The sequence below is a fragment of the Vanessa cardui genome, chromosome 16 (assembly GCF_905220365.1).
Source record: "Vanessa cardui chromosome 16, ilVanCard2.1, whole genome shotgun sequence".
Lineage (NCBI taxonomy): Eukaryota > Metazoa > Arthropoda > Insecta > Lepidoptera > Nymphalidae > Vanessa > Vanessa cardui.
In genome coordinates this window covers 10,218,145-10,238,732 of record NC_061138.1, presented here as the reverse complement: position 1 = coordinate 10,238,732, position 20,588 = coordinate 10,218,145, and the positions used below count along the sequence as shown (strand labels likewise).

At 32.2% G+C, this 20,588-nt stretch overlaps 3 protein-coding genes across 9 annotated transcripts; 2 read left to right on the top strand and 1 right to left on the bottom strand.

Moving 5' to 3' along the window:
• The first annotated feature begins 275 nt into the window (after nucleotides 1–275).
• On the top strand, nucleotides 276–4,220 carry LOC124536013 (15-hydroxyprostaglandin dehydrogenase [NAD(+)]-like). Its single transcript, XM_047112386.1, has 6 exons — nucleotides 276–437; nucleotides 1,919–2,042; nucleotides 2,153–2,259; nucleotides 2,403–2,576; nucleotides 2,939–3,093; nucleotides 3,404–4,220. Exons 1-6 carry the CDS (start codon nucleotides 345–347, stop codon nucleotides 3,507–3,509), a joined length of 759 nt encoding a protein of 252 aa, XP_046968342.1. The 5' UTR covers nucleotides 276–344; the 3' UTR covers nucleotides 3,510–4,220.
• An 841-nt stretch (nucleotides 4,221–5,061) lies between these two features.
• LOC124536012 (protein LSM14 homolog B) lies at nucleotides 5,062–12,921 on the bottom strand. 7 transcript variants are annotated; one of them, XM_047112381.1, is made up of 9 exons: nucleotides 12,680–12,921; nucleotides 11,560–11,967; nucleotides 10,712–10,821; nucleotides 9,637–9,805; nucleotides 9,026–9,246; nucleotides 8,690–8,829; nucleotides 7,699–7,875; nucleotides 7,171–7,355; nucleotides 5,062–6,334 (listed from the first exon to the last, which is right to left on the bottom strand). In XM_047112381.1, the coding sequence occupies exons 1-9, from the start codon at nucleotides 12,798–12,800 to the stop codon at nucleotides 6,327–6,329; spliced, it is 1,539 nt and encodes a 512-aa protein (XP_046968337.1). In that variant the 5' UTR covers nucleotides 12,801–12,921; the 3' UTR covers nucleotides 5,062–6,326. The 7 variants fall into 7 exon arrangements, with proteins under 7 accessions (XP_046968337.1, XP_046968339.1, XP_046968340.1 ...); XM_047112383.1 differs by having other exon boundaries at nucleotides 9,059–9,246; XM_047112384.1 differs by having other exon boundaries at nucleotides 9,622–9,805; nucleotides 11,665–11,967.
• An 882-nt stretch (nucleotides 12,922–13,803) lies between these two features.
• LOC124536505 (condensin complex subunit 2) lies at nucleotides 13,804–19,775 on the top strand. Its single transcript, XM_047113061.1, has 12 exons — nucleotides 13,804–14,073; nucleotides 14,161–14,322; nucleotides 14,690–14,890; nucleotides 15,023–15,182; nucleotides 15,267–15,375; nucleotides 15,773–15,946; nucleotides 16,311–16,435; nucleotides 16,896–17,105; nucleotides 17,947–18,184; nucleotides 18,326–18,500; nucleotides 18,732–18,842; nucleotides 19,201–19,775. The coding sequence occupies exons 1-12, from the start codon at nucleotides 13,942–13,944 to the stop codon at nucleotides 19,504–19,506; spliced, it is 2,103 nt and encodes a 700-aa protein (XP_046969017.1). The 5' UTR covers nucleotides 13,804–13,941; the 3' UTR covers nucleotides 19,507–19,775.
• The last annotated feature ends 813 nt before the right edge of the window (nucleotides 19,776–20,588 follow it).

The following is a 20,588-nucleotide window of genomic DNA, read 5'->3' as shown; positions in this document are numbered from 1 at the left end:
TTTGTTTTATTTATAGCGCAGTACTGACCAAAGTTTGCAAGGCGCCATAGTTACAATGCATTCATACCATAAAACATATGAGTGTCGTACTACGAGGCCTATTTATAGCGGTATACAAAGTGTCCTGTGAACCGTCCACACGAGTCTGAATCGACGTAGGATAGCGAGAGTGGCGTGCAATCGTGCGTATATTTACTACAGGAGGGGAATAGGGGAGGACCGGGAGTACACCCCCCTAACCTCCCCTTTTAGCCCGAGATTCCGTCGCGATCGAAGCACACCCACATTGAACGTAGTGGTTGCCGCATTCGGGCGCAGTCCTCTTAAAATAGAAAAATTTCGAAATGGAGTTAAAAGGCAAAGTTGCTTTAATAACAGGCGCCGCGGCAGGTATCGGACTCGCTTACAGCGAGGAATTACTGAAGCAAGGAGCTAAGGTGAGTCGGCGATAAAGTAAACGTAAGCCGTTCATGGTGCATTACTAATCTTAAGTTCAAGGTAAAAGGTTAAACTGGGTTGGAAAGAAGCCAAACTGACTGAGTGAGTCGTAAATGCTTGATATGTGCGTAAAATATCTAAACGTTAAGTATGTAAGAAAAGATGTCAAGTGTCTTCACAGGCAGCTATTATTTGTATTGATTTTTGCCGCGCCTCGGTCGTTGATTCGTTTCGTTTATGTTTACTTATTTTTATGAAGTATTCCAGTTTAGAGTATTCATTATATCTGTACATACGTTTTCAATTAGTAGATTTTAGTGTTATAGCAAATTAAATTGTTTTTATATATTAATGTTCATTTATTTTTTTCTGAATATTTCTTTCGTAATATATAGGTAATATATAATATTATTATTACATTAGCTTTATAATAAAAAATACTAAATTTTATATATTTTTAATGAATATATTTTTTTTTTATTGCGACAAAAATATGAAATCTGTGAAAAACATATTGTCTAAGATTTTTTTAAATCTTCGGCCTTAGCCATAACTTTTAAAAATCGGTAAAAATTATGTCATTATTGTACACATTTTTTACTTATGACCAAAAATACGATGATTACCACATATGAGACGACGATTATACTTGAGAAATAATAGTATTAAATACATTGGAAGTGCATAACAGAAATAAACCCGGTCAAGCAATTGTGACTTTTCAAGTGCCTTATAGTTTATTTGTATTTAAAATATGTTTACACTCTAGATATATTCTTATATACTTTTAGTTAGTAGGTACTATATATACTTCTAGCGAAGATAGAATCTCTTGGCCTGCAGAGCTGGCTTTACTTACAGGCTTTTAAATCAACGTTTCAAATAAGATTTCATTTCTAAAATACTTCATCAACTAATTAAAGAAAGCTGAAGATACCTGTAAAAGAACCATATCCTTAATTTAAGTTGGTTGAAGCGAATATAATGGATTCTATTATCAAATGAACGGAGTATTCTGAATTCATTATTATTCATGAACAATTTATTTTACCCTATTGTAAATGTATAAATGGATGTTTTTAATATTAAAGCAGATAGGACAATTCAATTTTACACCAAAGAGCTTTTTAACTGAACAAACTTGCACACCAATTGTAATTGCAAACCGAATTTGGCCATCGTCATTTATAAATCTTTCATGCCGTCACTGATTCATTATAAGGTTAAAGTTATGAATGATGAGTTATTAATTCTGAATTACTAAAAATATAAAGGAAGTGTTGAAATTGTTGAGTATGTGTATGTGTTGAGTATGGACGGGTACGGGCTGATGATGAGTGTGTTGATTATTGATAATATGTAATGTATAGCCTATATGTAAAGCTAATATAGAAACAGTATCTGTGACTTAAATATAAAAGGTATATTTAAAGGTACTGATTTTCACTATTAGGAAAAAATATATACAATTTCTTTTCAGGTATCGCTGTGTGATATTGATTCTGAAATTGGGGAACAGGTGGCCGATGAGTTGGGCGTGAAGTATGGTCGGAAAAACGTTTTGTTTTGTCAATGTGACGTTACTGATTATCCACAATATGAAGGTCAGAATTATTTTGTAAAAAAATATTTTAATTGTGAGACTATTGTATCGACATTTTAAATTAATTTTCGTATTGGTGACAGCTTTGGGTAATCCTCATGTATTTTACAGAGGCATTTGAAATGACCATAAAGGTATTTAATCGACTGGATATAGTGATCAACAATGCTGGAGTTATGAACGACAGATTTTGGGAATTGGAAGTCGACGTTAATTTGGTTCGTATAATATATGTAATATCCAATCAATTTCCGAGCTATATTTTATTAAGAAAAATATTTTACATTCTTTAATTTTTTATCTGTTAGCCCCATTTTCTTATACTGTGGGTTTTTGCTCATAAAAAATATATGTATTTTAGAACGGTGTCATTCGCGGTACTCTTCTTGCTTACCGGTTCATGGGTAAAGACCGCGGAGGTCAGGGCGGTACTATTATTAACACAGCGTCGACTGCTTTCGTCAGGCCTCAAGTCTCAACTCCAATATACACTGCTACTAACTATGCTGTTGTTGGTCTTACAAGATCGTATGGGGTAAGTTTTACCCGGAATACTGTGGAGATTTTTGTAATTTTTAACATTGTAAAATGCTAAAGTATAAGCTTTTGACAATTATAATTGTTGACCACTTTATTAACAAAAGCCGTTACTATTATTTTAAATAGTATATTTTAGATGTATTGAAGATCGAATGGGAGATTCTTTTTATTTTCAGACAACATCGAAATAGATAATTTAGAAACACTAAAGCAAATGCAGACTTCTTCTAGTGTAATTTTTTCATATTTGCGAATCAAATGATTTATTTATTTTGTCATCAAGTAGGAAAAAATGAGTAAATTTCTATGAGTTATTTGCGTTTAAATTAGGGTTAAATGTATTGTTTTATAATATAGGACCAATACCATATGAACTTGACTGGTGTTCGGAGCATAGCTTTATGCCCGGGCCTGACAGACACAGGCCTTGTAAAAGAGATCCGCAAACAACTGATGTCATCTGAATATGAAGCCGCTTGGCAGCGAGACAATGCCAACTGCAAGGCTCAGAGGTAATTCCATATAATATATTTAAAAAAAAAAAACCGAAATGTAGGATTAAAATATTACATGAAGTGAAACTTTTGGTAGAAATTTCAAGGTGAAATCGTAGAGCAACGTAACGTGACTATTATACATTTTGTCACGAGTAACTAAGCACAGAGTTAGTCGCGCTCTTGTTTTCATTGTTTTATGCTTTCATAAATGATATAATTTATTACATTTATAAAAAATCGTATATACGAGAGTATTTTTACAGAAATTTTATTTTTATTCTGTGGCTTATGTTTGATCTATGTTAACTCAATTTAACTTTTCCAGCCCGGAGCACATTGGGAGAACTTTGATCGAGGTCTTGATGAAGGCTCAGAGCGGGTCTGTTTGGATAGTAGAAAACGGTCAACCGGCAAGGGAATGGCGTGGTTAATTTTTTTACGAAATATTTTATAACATTTCTAATATCTAATTTACTGCCACGTACTTATTTACACATATTCTTATTTATTTTTACCTTAGTATTTTAAAAGATAAGCTGTTTAGTTTAATTTTAAAAAGTAATGATCACCTTAAGAATGTTGCTTGTAGATAATAATAATACTTATTATTTTAATTAAATGTTTGAATTATAATTATGACACTTCAAATCGTGGTGAATAGTTTTATCTTGGTTTGATCTATGATTAACAAGTTATGAATCTAACGTTATAAACCTTATTCAAACAATAATGGAAAGTTTATTAATTTATTTGTCAAACTCATGGGAATAAAATAAATATTGTTCACTTAAGAACACAGGTGTCACATATCCGACCTCATTACTCCGTGCAAGATGTGTGAAAATATCCCTAAGCACTTTTTAAAGTATTAACAAAATGAAATTTGCACAGATATGTATGTATACCATTATTGTGTAATCCTGTATGAAAATAAATCATAGTCTCTTTATATAAGGCTCAAGATGTTTACAATAAGTACAGCTAATAATACTAGCATTAATTGTAATACATAAAACCTATTTACTCAGTTGTTATTATTTATTTCAAACTTTAAATTGGTTGATATGTGTATTAGAAAAACAATAAAACAAAAGACTTAATTGTATCAATAACTAATCCAAATAAATGATTTTATATGATACATTGATTATATTAATATAATCAATAATATATTTAACAAATTAAATAATTTTAATAGAAAAATTAAAAAATGGCGTTATAAATAAATCATATTTTCTATTCAGTACCGTTTTTATGGATATTTTGGGCGGTAGGTTTTATGCATTACGTATTTAACGCAATATACGGTTGTGTACATATTTTCTTCTCGTAGTAGTAGTTTTAAGAACGGTATTTATATTTTTTAAAGTGTTTTATAAAGTGTAATATAAATTAGGTCCTAAGGTCTTGTATTGCCTCTCACTCATGTATGTAATTATTGGAATTTCTTATCGTATTATAGTTATTTAGATCATGTATTTGAGTAATGAGTTATTAAGAGTTACGAATGTATGACATGGTGTGCATATGACGGCTTCGGGCATGTTTTGAAAAACCAGACTTTACTAAATTCACTCTTATCTAGTTCAATTTTGTTTCCTTTTCCTATACGAAATTTTAAAATATTTCTATTAAAATTGATACTTAGCACCACCCATTAAGTAAGTGACTTAATTATATATAGCTTTATTGATGTATCATTATGCCAAAATATGCCCCCGACTCTTTTTGTTTGGGTAACATGATCCTTATTAAACAGTTTTGTACTTAGATAATTGTTACAATCTGTTTTACTTGTGTATTGATAAAACACGATTATTGTAACCCGTTGTTTTGTATTGAGAATTTTTTATATGTTTTATAAACATTTTGTACTTTTGTTATTTAAAACTATCGCTAAGTACACTCGGTACAAGCTTGAGTTTTAATTTGCAATAAAAAGAATTTGAAAATATAAAGATGTTTTAATCAAATAGCCATATGGAAGATTTGTAGTAAATGTATATTTCCGTATTAATACAATCACCAGGTACAGTTTTTGAGTTACAGATTTACAAATATATTGCATTTTGTCAAAAAATTTATTTCGATAAATCCGCACAATACGGAACTTTAGCCAATCGACTTTAAAATTTACAACATAATGATCGCAATTTGATATGAGAAACAAAGGAGTCCTTATTTAAACAAATATCATAAAATTTGTGTGATAAAACACTTTGAATCACTGCAGCTCAATCTGGCTGTAATCCTCGTGGCAGATCACAATTCAGTTCAACATTAACAAATCTTCACCTACTATCACAAACTACACTCCAGTGAGACTGCCACAGGATCATGCCAGCAGTCCTACTATCACATTTCATTTACTCTAAAACTAACAATAAAAAATGACAGTCAATAAATCACATCGAGTCATTGCAAGGATTTTTAATTTGAGCCGAAACACCTCAAGTACTTTAGTAAACACTAATAAATTTTTCTACATTATTAAGAAAACCTGTCCAGCAGAAAGGAACAAACGCGCTCAAGGGTATTTCTATAAGCTCATTTTTACTATAATCTAGTAGGACTGCTGTAACACTGACCATTGCGTCATTGCTTACAAAAAAAAAAAATTAAAAGTGCAATGACACTTTGGAAAAAATAAAAACACATTTATAATCTAACTCTCGTTACAATTCTTAATAGGCACAAATGCGCGTAATAGGTGAGAAGCTAGGACAAAAAAAAAATATATAAAGAATTTTTTGGGCATATTATAAATAAAGATTTAAATTATACAATGCACGGCTCTATATTCTTTACAAAAGGCAACAATTACAATAAATGATATTGAAACCTCACATCACAGAATTTAGCCTAATATCGTATCGGTCGACTTGTGACAAGATTCGAGAGGTCAATACAGCCCATTGACTGAATGTGTGGCTCACCTATTCATATACTTACACCGCGCTAGCCATAAGCGCCTGGACGAAGACGATTTGTTCTGTCGCATGCTTACGGGAATTCATTTCTAACACCTTCCTTTTATTGGATACAACACTATCACACCATAGCAATGTCCATCACTTAATTCCTAGCCTTGTTGTCTTCCCGTATTACAGCTCTCTTTACATATTTAAATCGATTACATAATTACACACTTCAATCACCAACATACACTTTTCCGTTACTTATCCATTTGTGATTAGTCCTCGCGATAATAAATTAAGATTCAGTATACTCTTCACGTCATTTGACCCCTACTTCGCTGAAAGAGGATAAAATACTGTCAAAATATGTGTCATGAAATCAAATAACTAAATCATTTAATTTAATATCTTGTTTCTTTTAAGTCATAGTGACTTTAATTTATTATACACCAAATTAAACTTTTAGCAAGTTTTATAAAGTTTTTTTTTTCAAGGATATATATATGGCTTTAAAAATACCTAGACATACTATCTTTGAGAGCTGAGATGGCCCAGTGGTTAGAACGCGTGCATCTTAACCGATGAATGCGGGTTCAAACCCAGGCAAGCACCACTATATATATGTGCTTAATTTGTGTTTATAATTCATCTCGTGCTCGGCGGTGAAGGAAAACATCGTGAGGAAACCTGCATGAGTCTAATTTCATCGAAATTCTGCCACATGTGCATTCCACCAACCCGCATTGGAACAGCGTGGTGGAATATGTTCCAAACCCTCTCCTTAATGGAAGAGGAGGCCTTATCTCAGCGGTGGGAAATGTACAGGCTGTTACTTACTTATAATTTAATCGCTGAAATATAAGTCCTAATGTTATATAATTGTTTGCACTCGAAGTAACAAATTCTATGTCTGTTAATTGACATGGATAAGTGATATTGTACAGTTATAATAATTGTAAAAAAAAAAACAAGAATGAACAGTTGAATCGTTCGTGTTTCCTCGCCCCATTTGCTTGCCGTCACGCTTGGTCACGCAGCCTCCTCTGCCATTAAGGAGAGGGCTTAATGGCAGAGGAGGCCTTATCCCAGCAGTGGGAAATTTACAGGCTGTTACTTTACTTCTTTACTTTAGACATACTATCATATTATAAAAGTTGAATAGATTTATGTATACCTGCAGCGGAGGCTTGTTGCGACGATGGCTGTGCGGATGCGGAGGCGGCGGGCGCGTTGTTGCGGCGCTGTTGGTTGTGTTGATTGTGTTGGTTGTGGTGGTTGTTGTTCATGTTGCCGCTGTTGTTGTGGTTGAGCCGACCGCGCCCGCCTCGCATCGGCCTCCAGCTGGGGAAGTAAGACATACTATCCTCTGAGTTATGATTACTGTTCTCAAGCATATATTTATTATTTAGGAGTTGGAAGAATATGGAAGCAGGCAAACCGCATATGTTGAATTAAAAATTTCAAAAAATTATGATACCTCAAGAATTCAATTTTATTTCAATTCTACTATTCAACGATAAAATGTGTTATAACACAAAGATAATAAATAATTCTTCTAATTAAAGTGACAGTGACTTTTTCTGACTTTACTTAGGTTTATAGATTACTCATATGACAAGATCTATCTTAAGATCTCAGGAAGCTAAATGCCAGCATTGGCATTTGGTAGAAATAAGTAGTTCTCTAAAAGGCATGAACTCACGGGTGGTGCGGGTGTGCGTGCGGGTGCGCGTGCGGGTGCGGGTGCGGGTTGTGCGGCGGGTGGCGCCACGTGGCCCGCGGGCGCCACGCTCCGCGGCGCGCCGACGCCACGCCGAACGTCTCCGAGTTAAGCTTGCGCTCCGTTCTCCAATCCGTTCGCTGGCTGCGGCCCTTTGACCTACGGACACGATAAATAGGTTTATAGACATTTACTACCCTAAGCAAATATTACTAGTAGTTCAGATTTTTGTATCGTATAGTTTTTTCGTTTGTTTAGTATATGTAGATTTTTATTAAGGTGATTGTTCTTTTTCCCTATATTTTGATTACTCATTATTGTTTTACATTAGATTTATATTTTACATAGTCTAACTGATTTTAAGTATTTTAAGCACATAGTCTATAAGTTTTTAAATAAGCATGCAGTGTTTATCTATAATTAGTTGTACAATTGCGTTTGATATTTTGTTTATTTTAATTGTACCTATAGTAAGTTTTATATTGTAACAACTGTTGATAAACCTAAATAAATAAATAAATTCTCAAAAAGACAAAAGTCGCTTACATGAGAATACACAGAAAAAGTAAGGTAACATTTGTGCTCGTCTTATAATAACTAGCCATTCAACGCATTAGTTTGTTATTGTTCAAATAATCATTTTAAATAACAATAATAATACAATATCAAATTATACTATTATTGTTATTCAAAATGATTGTGCTTTAATGTAATTAGCCAGTTTTGTCTTAAATGCTTTGAATGACTTTACATTTTTTATGTGAGCAGGAATTTTATTATAAAGTTGTGCTCCTTCATATGTAAGGGTTTTTTTACTGTGTGCTGTTCTAGTTTTAGGTAATACAAGGCTTATACATACCATGAAAATGAGGAGCCTTTATAACGTGACAGATATATAAGAGTATAACATTTTAATTACCCTAGGTTCGAAAATATGGTTTTATTTTAGAGGGAATTTAACTAATTTACTTACCGTTCCACAGCCTCACAGGAAATATTATCAAAGAAGCTCTTCTTTTTATCATAGCCAGTAAATGCAAGATTGTCTTCTTCCAATTCGGGTTCACCGGCTCCAGTTTCGTTACCAGAATCATCTTTCTTGTCCACTTCACCCTTTAAGATCAATAAATATTAATTAATGTTGAAATTTAGCATAAACCACAAATAAGTATAATTAATTATAGAAGCATAAAATTAAAATACATTTAGTTATGTATTTTCAAAATATTACAAAGCAAGAAATTTGTTTCTTATACTGATCTATATTAAATATATATATTTATAATATTTGGGAAATTTTATATTGTACCATTTTCTCTTTTAAATCTTCTAAGTCTCTTACTTCAACTTTAACATCAGCATCCGAAATCTTAGCCTTTGCCAGCTGGCTGCGGAGTTCTTCAAACTCAGTATTAGCTTGCTCAAAATCATAGTCGTTGTCAAATTTGAGCGTGTTTTTGTTACGAGGCACGAAGCCACGGCCACGTCCACGTGACCTTCCTCGCCATCCACCGCGGTTGTAATTTTGCACTGAAGGGACATTTGTAATTATTAGACATTACAATTTATATAATTATATTTAAGAATATACAATAATAATAGATTATAAAACAAACAATAATGTTCACGTAAAACCTCATGAACATATATAATCTGTGTAAATAATTTCAGTTAGTAAATATCATTGAAAAATAATATTAAAATCATGTAAGAAAAGAAAAAAAAAAAACAAAAGCTAATATAGATAAAACAAAAAAACTAAAATGTATTTAAATAATACATCTAAAATTGGTTTTGTAGGTCCACTACAAAAAAAAGTGTGACAATGCAACTACTAACTCTTACCTTAACTTTTTTTTCTTTTCATACACATGGGTGACATATATCAACATAAGTGCATCTTACTTTCAACATGCTCACCAGGCTGGTGATTGTGCATCTGTGGGGGCTGCGATCCGCTAGGCTGTCGCTGGCGGGTGCGAGAGAGGGGTCGCGGGCGCTGGCCGGTAGGCTTGGTCGAGGGGCCGCCGCCGGTGCTCGTACGTCGGCTGTCACGCTGGCCGGAACCACTAGCTCCAGAGCCCGCCTGCTAACAATGTAAAGTGTTCAGTACATGAAGAGTTTGGTTTTTGTGCAAGCCTGAACGACAAAACAGCAATACTTAGTATTTTTGTGTTCTGTTTTAAAGGGTAAATCAGTTGGCCACTACAGGAACAGAGGATATTATATCTTAGCTTAGGAATTATTAATATTTCTGACAGCATTTACTTGGTGGTAGGGCTTTGTGCAAGCCCGTCTGGGTAGGTACCACCCACTCATCAGTTATTCTACCGCCAAACAACAGTACTCGGTATTGTTGTGTTCCGGTTTGAAGGGTGAGTGAGCCAGTGTAACTACAGGCACAAGGGACATAAATAATAATATCTTAGTTCCCAAGGTTGGTGGCGCATTGACGACTTAAGGAATACTTAATTTTTCTTACAGCGTCATTGTCTATGGGTAATGGTGACCACTTACCATCAGGTGGCCCATATGCTCGTCCGTCAACCTATACCATAAAAAAAAAAGCAAAAGTGGGTGGTAATGATCACTGAGCATCAGGTAGCGGATTTTTGGGTATTAACCATATATTTAAAAAAAAAAAATTAACATTTAGGTTGTAAAAAGCCATGCAAGGAATTTTTTGTTACATGATAGAATAGGAAATGATATTATGAATTTGAAAAGGTATTTAAAAACACTATATGTATATTTTAATATAATACAGATTAAAATACATCTATGAATATGTTATTAGAATTAAAACCTGTATTCATTATTGTAAAAATATTGTTGTTGCAATAATTTTTCAGCTGAATGTGGATTAAATAATATATGTATTAAATATTTCATAGCAGATACATAAAATTATATGAACAGATAAATCTATTTGTTATTTATACATTTTTCTAAAACCAATTTCGTAAGATTGGTAAAGTACCCTTAGATATGTTACCTGAGTGCCTTGATCAGCTGTAGGACTCTTCCTGTGACCCACAGCAGCTGGAGTACCTGATCGAGAAGCACTTTGTTGAGAACCACCTCCAATAAGGTCTAACATGGAACCTGTAATTAATAAATATTATTATTAAATTTATTTTGAAGGAATATTTACTTCGACATAGCCATAGCATCATAAGAGCATAAGCAAATTATGACATATTTTTGTGCTAAGGTGCTTTGAAATAATACTTATACCATCTACAAAACAAATAACAAAATTTAACTTTCAAAAAGTACATTACATGATAAATGTATGATGAATATAGTGACATAATTTGAAAATAGACTAGATGAAACAGACAATGGCTAATAAAAGATGACACATTTAATAAAATTCTTCTGTTGATCTTAGTCTCATCTTTTTAAATATAAAAAAAAAGAAAAATATGTGTAAGTAATACTTTGATATCCTTTTGTTTGCAAGTAACAGACCAAGGGAAATGCAGATTGCGATTTTGATTGGTTATTTTATGCATGTTATTAGATAGCTAGAATTATTTACGATTATTATTGAAGAATTAAAGACAAAATTATTATTCAAGATTCAACAAATATTATTTCAGCCTACAAAGTGACATCTTTGAGGGTATAAAAACAAAAGTTACTTAAATTTGTTCTCTTTCTTATTTTAATGAATCCTTCTCCAGAATTAATTGGAAATTCAGACATATAGATGAAAATATATGTATAATGAAAATAAATCTAATGATGATGATGATGAAAAAAAGTAATGTGAATTGTGCTAAGAAAATCGCAAGCATAGCATTTTAGGAAGCTGAAGCGAAATTATCTAATGAAAACCTTGGTCTTTCACTTGGTTGTGATGCACCACTCCTGATCCAATTGGTGCATTAACAGGTTGAGGTTGTGGTGTCAAATCCACGGAGGTTTGTGGGGATAACTCACTGGTCTTGCTGAGCTGAGGGTGAACACTCCCAGGAAAGCCAGCCATGGGGTGATATTGAGGATATTGTGTCTGTCCAACGACAGGGTGGTTGTACTGCCCTGTATACTGCCCTTGTCCACCGGTCCCAAGGGACGGTGGTACAGACATCTGCACAATGGCTGGGTCATTTGGCAATGAGGGCACATTGTTCAGAACTCTAATATCCTTTATATCCGATCCACGGAATAAGATGTAGTCGTAGACTTGACTTTGTGGTGCCACTGGGTACTGGGTCTCACGGTCCTCAGTACCGAATGATCGCACTGAAATAAAAAATAAACACTTTACATATCAATCAATTTAAAATTGTGAAGGCATAAATTTGATAACAATTTTTTTTTCTATAATATATACCTACATATAAATATAAACTTTAAATAAGTGTGATGCTCATGATTTATATATTAAAATATATATTTACATTTATTCTAGGATTCTACAAAGCTTAAACTAGTTCCACTTTTTATTCAGATTTAAGCATATGTTATTAATAATGCATAACAAGCTTAAACAAAAAGGTTTTGTTTCATTATTTTTTCTGGTATTACATTTGTGTGATAGGTGTAATTGTTAAAATCAAATTGGAATCCTCTAACGCTAATCTTATTGTTTACAAGAACAAATCGTTATCAACGTCATCAATGTGAAACCGCGGTCACAATGGTTCAGCAAGATTTTAAAGTGAGGGTAGTATCAAAACAATGTGGTAAAGCAGATAATTATCTTAAAAAGCATATCATTCAAAAGTATTTTACATAATTATAAAAAGTTAATTAATCTATTTCAAGACTTTAAACAATATACACGGTTTGAACATTAGGAGGGAAAATAGACTATTTGGTTCATGCAATTTTGTAATAATTCGGTTCAAAATTATATATTTCGGTAGATTCCAATAAATTACAACAATGTTATGGAAGTTTTTGATAGAAAATAATACATTACAGGATAACAAGCATCCATTTGTCAACTTACCGCTAGCTAAAGCGATGGTACATTCCTGAGGATCGACGGTGAAGAGTCGGCCTTCGTAACGAATATCAGCTTTCGATATTAGGCTTATCTTGGAGCCCAATTCAGGCATACCAGAACTCATAATGTCACTTTAGAAATTAACTTCCGATGACGAAGATTTTTAAGGATATTGTCGACCGTAAACTAACAGCCAGCGAATAAAATGACTGACGGGAAGTTGGCAACAAGCGGGGCGTTTACAAACAGCTGAGGATATAGATAAAAAATAAACTTTCAAAGCGATACGGGACTGCGTATAGCATATGAATTACAATATTATAAATATATTGAATTATATTGTCCTTTATATCATGTTAATTATGAAAATAACAAGTTTATTAATAAAAATAAACGTATAACTTTTTTAAAATGACTCAACTAGAGTTATTATAATATCCACTAACCCAAAGAAAAATATTGTTGTTGTATTATTAGTCATTCTTAATATATGGTATTTTAATGGCAGTGTTTCTAAATACATATTCTCAAACACACCGTATTTATAACTACTGAATTTTATATAAGCATACGGACATGAAATATATTTTGAATTATATACAAATTACTTCTTTTAAATAAATTTGCATATCATGATATTATTTAAGCTGTAAAGCCTGTATTAAAGTAGATTGTATTAAAGGAAATAGTAGTAGATTAATTATTGGAAAATTTAGCTCTTTTTATAATTTAGATCGTTTTATATTTTTTATTACTTTTGATTCAGACAGTTTACAGTTTCATCGTTATAATTATATGTATAAAAGAAATATTTATAAAAAAACATCATATAACTAACCAATCTTATCAAACGGACTATATTGTTTGAATTTTAATTTATTTTGTCAATTTGCAACAGGCCGAATACTCGAGCCCAATGTATACTAAAAGCTTAAATTTTATCCGTATAAAGTTAATTAAATAAAAATATTTTGTTTAATTTTTTAATTCTTCCTTATTCTACATAATATAGTATATATTTAGGTAAAGCTCATACAATTGCCTTTGAACATAATTTGAACCTAATATTTTTTTGTCTACTCTCTTGATTCTTTGAGCTTGTAATTTTATAATCTGTTGGAGTTGGATCTGTCCGTTGAGTTTTTAATTTTATAAACATTAAACGTTTACTGATTTCCTAAGTTATTATACGTTAAGTGTATTTCTAAGTTATTGTTAATGTGTATTGTATTGAGTTAATCTAGGGTGTTGTATACTTATGTGCAATGATGGTTGAAAATCCAATTACATCAACACCTGCTAGTTTGTCAAGATTAAGTGTTGGCGGGAGTGGAAATAGTTCAATACGAAGAAGGAGCTTAATTCCACAAACTCGCATAACAAAATTAAAAGATGAAGTATGCGTTAGTTAATAAACAGTATACGAAAATAAATCTTTATTATAAATTCCAAGGCATACGCTATTAATATTTAATGTTTTTAAGGAGCGAAATGATGACGAAGCCGAGAGGTCTTCCCTGGTGGCTTCAGAGCGAGCGGTGGCTACTCCAACACCAATTGCTTCTCCGCGTAGAGCCAGAGACACGATGTCATCTTCTCCACAGAAAGAACATTTCCAGGGATGCTTAAAACTTTACGCGGAAAATGTTAGTTTAAATAGAAAAAAGTATAAATAATATAATATAACCGTCCTAATTTAATTATTCAAGCCACAACTCAAAATTAGATTATATTGAGATGCTAGACTATAGTAACAATATTTCATAAATATCGTTGTAACTAAAAATACTAATTAGTATATTTTAATTTATAAACAAATATAAAAATAGTAAATTAACAATGCACATTTCTAATAGATTTAATTACTTGATTAATTTTGATTCTCCTAATGACTCTTATTATATTAAAGTATGTTTAAATTTACTTTATTTAGATTTTATCCTCAGCAAATATTAAAAAAATAGGAAATAGGATAATTCTTGTATCTAAACTCAGATAATTGTCTATTTTTAGAAAATAAATAAGGACAATGCATGGAATCTACAGCTCATTGACTTTATGACTTCTATGTTACGGCGACACGATACCCGAATGGACAATCTTCAAACTGCATCTACAGTGGTAGATGCATCGGCTAGAATCTACTCATTTAGGGTAGATGCCGTGCATTATGATGTCCTTAAGATGGCTGGTGGATTGAGCAAGGCTGCTCAGGTTAGTAAAGCTGCATTTTTTATAATGAATTTATTATTCCACTTACTTATATAAATATTAAATTCCAATATAATATGTGCCATATTTTTTAAAATTTATTTTTCCTATGGCAATATTGAAACTGCTTATTAGGCTAAAAGGGGTAAAAAAGACGATGACATTGGTACCCAAGATGAAAACCCAGCAGATGGAGAAACGGCTGCACCTAAAAAGAAAAAGAAAAGATCTAAAGGTGCAATAGCTTCTAATCCTGAAGTCTTCAATGGAGACTTTGAGGCCAATGACTGTGTAGGTGAGTCGATAATATTTACTTTTTATCAAACTAAATTTTAGTAAGAAAAAAATAATTTTAAACTTACATTATTTTATTTTATAGATCCTTTCTTTGAGCGGCTTGCAGCTACAACAGGTGATGTTACATCATCAAACAGAGCCTTTAATGCAACACTGCCTATTCATGACAAAACATTAGCATTAATTTTAAGGTAATTTAATTTTTATATTAATACTTACAAATATAATAAACTTATATAAAAGATACAAGATGGCGAAGTTTAGAAGAAAATTGCAAGTATATCTTGAGCAATAATATCTTGAGTTTTTGTTTTATAAAGTCTGGTAACAATGGCAAAAATATTGAGTAAATTTGAATAAAATTCTTCCAAAAGTATAACATCCAAGTCCAATTACCAGAGGAACAGTTTATTACTAAATTACTATTTTAAATTATTGAGAGAACAACTTTGCTCAGAAGTGGCACATTTATTACTGGCCTAATTATAAATAATAGATAGCTACTATCACAGGAAGAATCCCAAAAAAATAAAATTGAAATAAATGGAAAGCTTTTTTATGTTTACTAACAATACTGATATATTTCAGGACAGATGATTGTTTCTTAGAGCCGATAAAGGAGAATATACCAGCAGGCATAGACTTGAATGAACGAACAACAATAGCATTGAAGCTGCTACCGGCTTTTAAAGAAAATGATCAGCTCTGTGAGCCCTTTTCTGGTTTCTCTATAAACAATTGGGACCCAGAAACTGAAGATACGTAAGTGATAAATATGAGATAAATATATTTTTTAATTACATTTGATTACCTGAATTATGATTCATGACTACTATTGTAGTCATTATTGCCCATACAAACTGGGGCTTTAATTAATAATAAAATATAAATCTTAAGAACTATAAACCTATTGAGATACCATCAAACATGAAATATAGTGTCATTATGCCTGTATTGACACTGGCTCAGTCACCATTGAAATCAAAACACAGGTTAGTCAATTGGTCATTTCAAACACTGTATTTGTAATACCATTACACACTTTTTGTCTGTCTGATTTAGGTAATTGATACCAAGATATGTATTTAACTTAATATAACTTTTGTAATCTTTTATTATGCTCCAGGGACAATCGTGTTACAAATTGGGTAGAAGATAACAGATTGAATCTATCTCAGCAAGCTCTCGCTTTCGATGTTAATGCAGAAGTGGAGCCTATACCACTGGATGAAATTCATAATGATTTACATGGTATGTGCATAAAACCACATTTATTTATACACACAATTGTTGTCCAAACAATATAAATTAAATCTGTAGGTACATGACTTCAAAGTTATTTTACATATTATTTCATTGTAATTTGTTTTTTCAAAAATTTATCTTATTGTGTTTATGCTCACCTTATCATATAAAATTTAAATAAACATTAGCAATAAATATACTTCAATATATACATGTAAAGCAGCCCCTACATGAATTATTATAAAGTGATTCTAAATAAACATTATGTTTTTGTAGTTGTTCCACCAAAATTATTAAAAATTATATTTTTAATTAAAAGTTGATTGTCTAATAGTTATATTATTATGTTATATTTTTTGGGGTTGGTTAAACTGAAACGAATTTGTGTTTTACTTTAACCAAATGCTTCAAAGATGAAGAAAATCTTTGGTTAACATGTGAAATTAATCAGAACACTTTTGTATAGATGACGAGCCGCTGGGCGGCATCGAGAGCGAGGAAGAGGCGGACGTGGCCGTGGCCGCTTTCGTGGCTCGCATCGCGCCCGCGCCTCTCGCGCGCCTCGCCGACATGCGGCCCAGCGCGCCGCACCACTCGCGCCTCGAGTACTCCTACAGCACTGCCATCGTAGCCGCATGGGCCGGGCCCTCGCACTGGCGCCTCAAGAACAACAGAGGTACTGCTGAATATATACAGTGGCGTAGCTAGGTGAGGAAGGGCCTCGGTGCATAGAAAAATAATCGGGCTCTTACCCCCTCTTTCCATCCCTCTTTAACTAATAATTACTCTTTAAAATTATAGATACCAAATAAGAAATTTTGTGCACAGGGTCGTGATTTTCTTGCTTCAGAAGCTTAAGGCTTAGTTTCGAGGGCCCCCTGAACTCCGGGGCTCTAGTGCACTGCACCACCTAGCCCTATGATAGCTACGCCTGTGAATATATATTACAGTATAGTACGACACAAATTAGATGTAGCATCGGAGAATGCAATGGAATGAAAATAAAACCGATCACTGTCGATTTACACAACCAATAGAAATAGCTCCATATCGCGCCATTCGACGCTATTCGTCGATATAGATTCACGCGTCAGAGAAAGCAAGTGCATGTAAATCGACGCGTCAAATTGACGAATATATTAGGTCATATGATATTACAAGTTATTACGTTTGTGTAAATACCATATACGCATGAGAAATAAATATTAATAATTTGGGATAGCGTACTTAATTCGGATGTGATCGGTTTTACGAATTTTTCGATGCGACATCTGAGTTATGTCGTACTATACATAAATTCAAAAATGAGTTTGTTTTTTTGCAGAGTAACATGAAAAAAATAAATCTTTTTTGCCAGTAATTCATTAGTACAACTTTTTGCAAATATTTTTATCATCAGTAATAGTTCAATTTATTCCATTTATGACATATATTTGGTGCCTATAATATCTCTGTTGAAATCAGAATTATTTATGAATGGGCATTTTTGTATTTAATAAAATATTTTAAATTTACAGCGTCAAAAATGTCTGAAAGGACGCAATCAACGGCAGGTAGACTGACTGTGGAAGGCAAGAAGCCAGCGAGAACGAAGCGGCAATTAGACTTTATGGGATGTGGACTCGCATTTGATGCGCGTACTACGAATGTTCCCGACTATGAGCCAACTCAACCCACAAAAATCATGATCAGCAGAAAGACCCTAGCTACTGGACATACTTGGAATGAGGCTAATTTTAAAACACCAATTGATAGGTAAAGTTTTTTTATAACATTGAAGGAGTAACATCATTACGACAGCGTTTTGACGGTAGTTCATTAAAAAATAAAGTAAAATGGTGTTTGCATCATTATAAACAACAATAATAATTTTTCTTATATCATACACTTTTTCAGAGGTCTAGATGAGTCACATTTTCGTAAACTGTTTCTTCGACGCAATGTATTGATGATGCGCGATAAAGATGCAGAGTTGAGCAAACGTAATACTGAACCCGTCACTGTAGAAGAGACTAAAGATTACGATTACAACAATGAGAATGATGCGTCCTATTGTCCTAACCATGTGCCGGTATTTACTATATTTCAATTAATGTTAATTAAATGCTTAAATCAATATGTTCATTACTAAATAATATTGTATTGCTAGTCTATAAATCAAAAGTAATCAAGAGACTTTTTTTATTTTTTAAATAAAATAATGCGACAAAAGCAATTCAGAAAACTTTAAAACATTACAAAATTAAATTTAACTTTTAAGCAAGAATGACATAGTTATATAAAAATATTTTTAAAAAATCAGGATGGCGAGGAATGGGGTAACGAAGATGCTACAGCAGCTGGAGAATTACATGATCAAGTTAAAGCTATGGAGTCAGAGGAGATTGGAGATATGTTAGAACCACCTACTAAGGTTTGTAAGAATACTAAAATCACAATTTATTCTATTATATTCATAAGATCTGTCGAGTTGTGATACTTCAATTATATGTATAATATAATATATTTATTTAAATGTAAAGAAATAGCTGGCAGAAAATATTTAATAAAATTAAAAATAAATATGAGACAACATCACATACATTACTCTGATCCCAATGTCCCACAAACACCCAGACCTAAGACAACAAGAAAACTAATGATAATCTGCATCGACTCAGCCGGGAATCGATCCCAAGACCTCGGAATGGCGTACCCATGAAAACCTATATATATAAATTAATAATACTAATTTTCACAGTTTCAATTTAACAGTTTTAATAATTTAACAGGTTGCGAAGATCTTCATACCTTATGCTATGCGCGCGAAAAAGGTTGACATGAAGCAGTTAAAGCATTGCACTTGGAAAATGTTAACAGAAGAAACACCTGAAGGAGAAAAAGAAGATGTATCGAAGACTACATTTTGTTCCATATATTCGCGGCTACCAAATAAATTATCAACGAACATGAGAGAATCATTAAGTGTTCCACTCGCTTTATTGTCAGTTCTACATTTGGCAAATGAAAAAGGTCTTATATTAGAAAAGAGAGACGATCTAAAAGATATAGGTATCTTAGGTCTCATTAAAAATTAATTATAATCTGTTTTTTGTTATTTTTAATTGAGAAATATTTTCTCATGTAACTAAAGATCGACTCATTTTTGCTAAATAATTGTAAACTAATGACTTTGTTATGCTGTTGCCATATTAATTTAGGGTTTTCCATCAATTACCAGTGCTGGACATTTATTCTGTAAATATAGTTTGGTATGGTCTTGCCCATTTGTTTATTGAACAATGAAGTTTCTGTTCTAATATTGTACAGATCTTTTTATGTGTTTATTTTGTATTCTTTATTATCCATATTGAATAATATCAAAAAATAAAAGTATGGTACATTTAAACATTTTTTTTTTGAGATCCTGTAAAATATACTATAACTAACATTCGATAGTGATGACATTTGGCTAGGTGTTTTCGTGTTTGCGCATTCCAGCAAAAAATAATGAATATTTTTAGAAGCTCACTTTTTCCTGACTATCACAGGCTCCAATGTTCACAATATATATAAAAAAAATCAGTTCAAAAAAGAATAGCTAACTCCGTTTTAATTTCCTTGTAATAAAACCCAATATCGTCGCCAAAAACAAAAATCGTCGCCACAGAGAATGTGCTTAATGCGGATTTAGGCGAAGCGTCTTTTTTTAAATAAAAATGTCGATTTTAAATTTGGATTGGTGATTGTTGTTTTAATATTGACATATAAACAGTGTTTAACCGTTTTTATAAATCCGAAGAAAAAATATAGATTTAAATTGATATTTTTTTTAATGAAATTTTGAAGTTGCATCTTTGATTAATTTTGAAAAAAGCTTAAAAACGTGACAACTCAAAAATGTTTCACTTTTGTATCATGCAAAATTATCGCAGATTGTCACTCCCATCCTCTCAATGGGATCATACCTTGAATTACCAATAACCCTGTACAGTTTGGTAGTTCTTATTTTGAAGACTGTATTATTACCATAGAAAATAATACAGTTGAATATTAGATGACATTTTTGAAATTGTAATGACATCAGAAGAATGAGAAAATGTTTTAGAAAGTTTATATTCATAGTAACTGTGCTTGTTATTTGGTGGTAAAATGTAAATATTTCTCAATATTGATTTAT

Excerpts from the sequence above, each read along its gene's own strand:
- LOC124536505 (XM_047113061.1), top strand. The coding sequence starts at position 13,942 with ATGATGGTTGAAAATCCAATTACATCAACACCTGCTAGTTTGTCAAGA. Across the intron at positions 14,074-14,160 it reads TAACAAAATTAAAAGATGAA|GAGCGAAATGATGACGAAGC; the intron begins GTATGCGTTAGT and ends AATGTTTTTAAG. Across the intron at positions 16,436-16,895 it reads AATTCATAATGATTTACATG|ATGACGAGCCGCTGGGCGGC; the intron begins GTATGTGCATAA and ends ACTTTTGTATAG.
- LOC124536012 (XM_047112378.1), bottom strand. The coding sequence starts at position 12,800 with ATGAGTTCTGGTATGCCTGAATTGGGCTCCAAGATAAGCCTAATATCG. Across the intron at positions 9,806-10,711 it reads CAGCTGATCAAGGCACTCAG|CAGGCGGGCTCTGGAGCTAG; the intron begins GTAACATATCTA and ends TTACATTGTTAG. Across the intron at positions 7,356-7,698 it reads CACGCACACCCGCACCACCC|TATGTCTTACTTCCCCAGCT; the intron begins GTGAGTTCATGC and ends CTCAGAGGATAG.
- LOC124536013 (XM_047112386.1), top strand. The coding sequence starts at position 345 with ATGGAGTTAAAAGGCAAAGTTGCTTTAATAACAGGCGCCGCGGCAGGT. Across the intron at positions 2,260-2,402 it reads TGGAAGTCGACGTTAATTTG|AACGGTGTCATTCGCGGTAC; the intron begins GTTCGTATAATA and ends TATGTATTTTAG. Across the intron at positions 2,577-2,938 it reads GTCTTACAAGATCGTATGGG|GACCAATACCATATGAACTT; the intron begins GTAAGTTTTACC and ends TTTATAATATAG.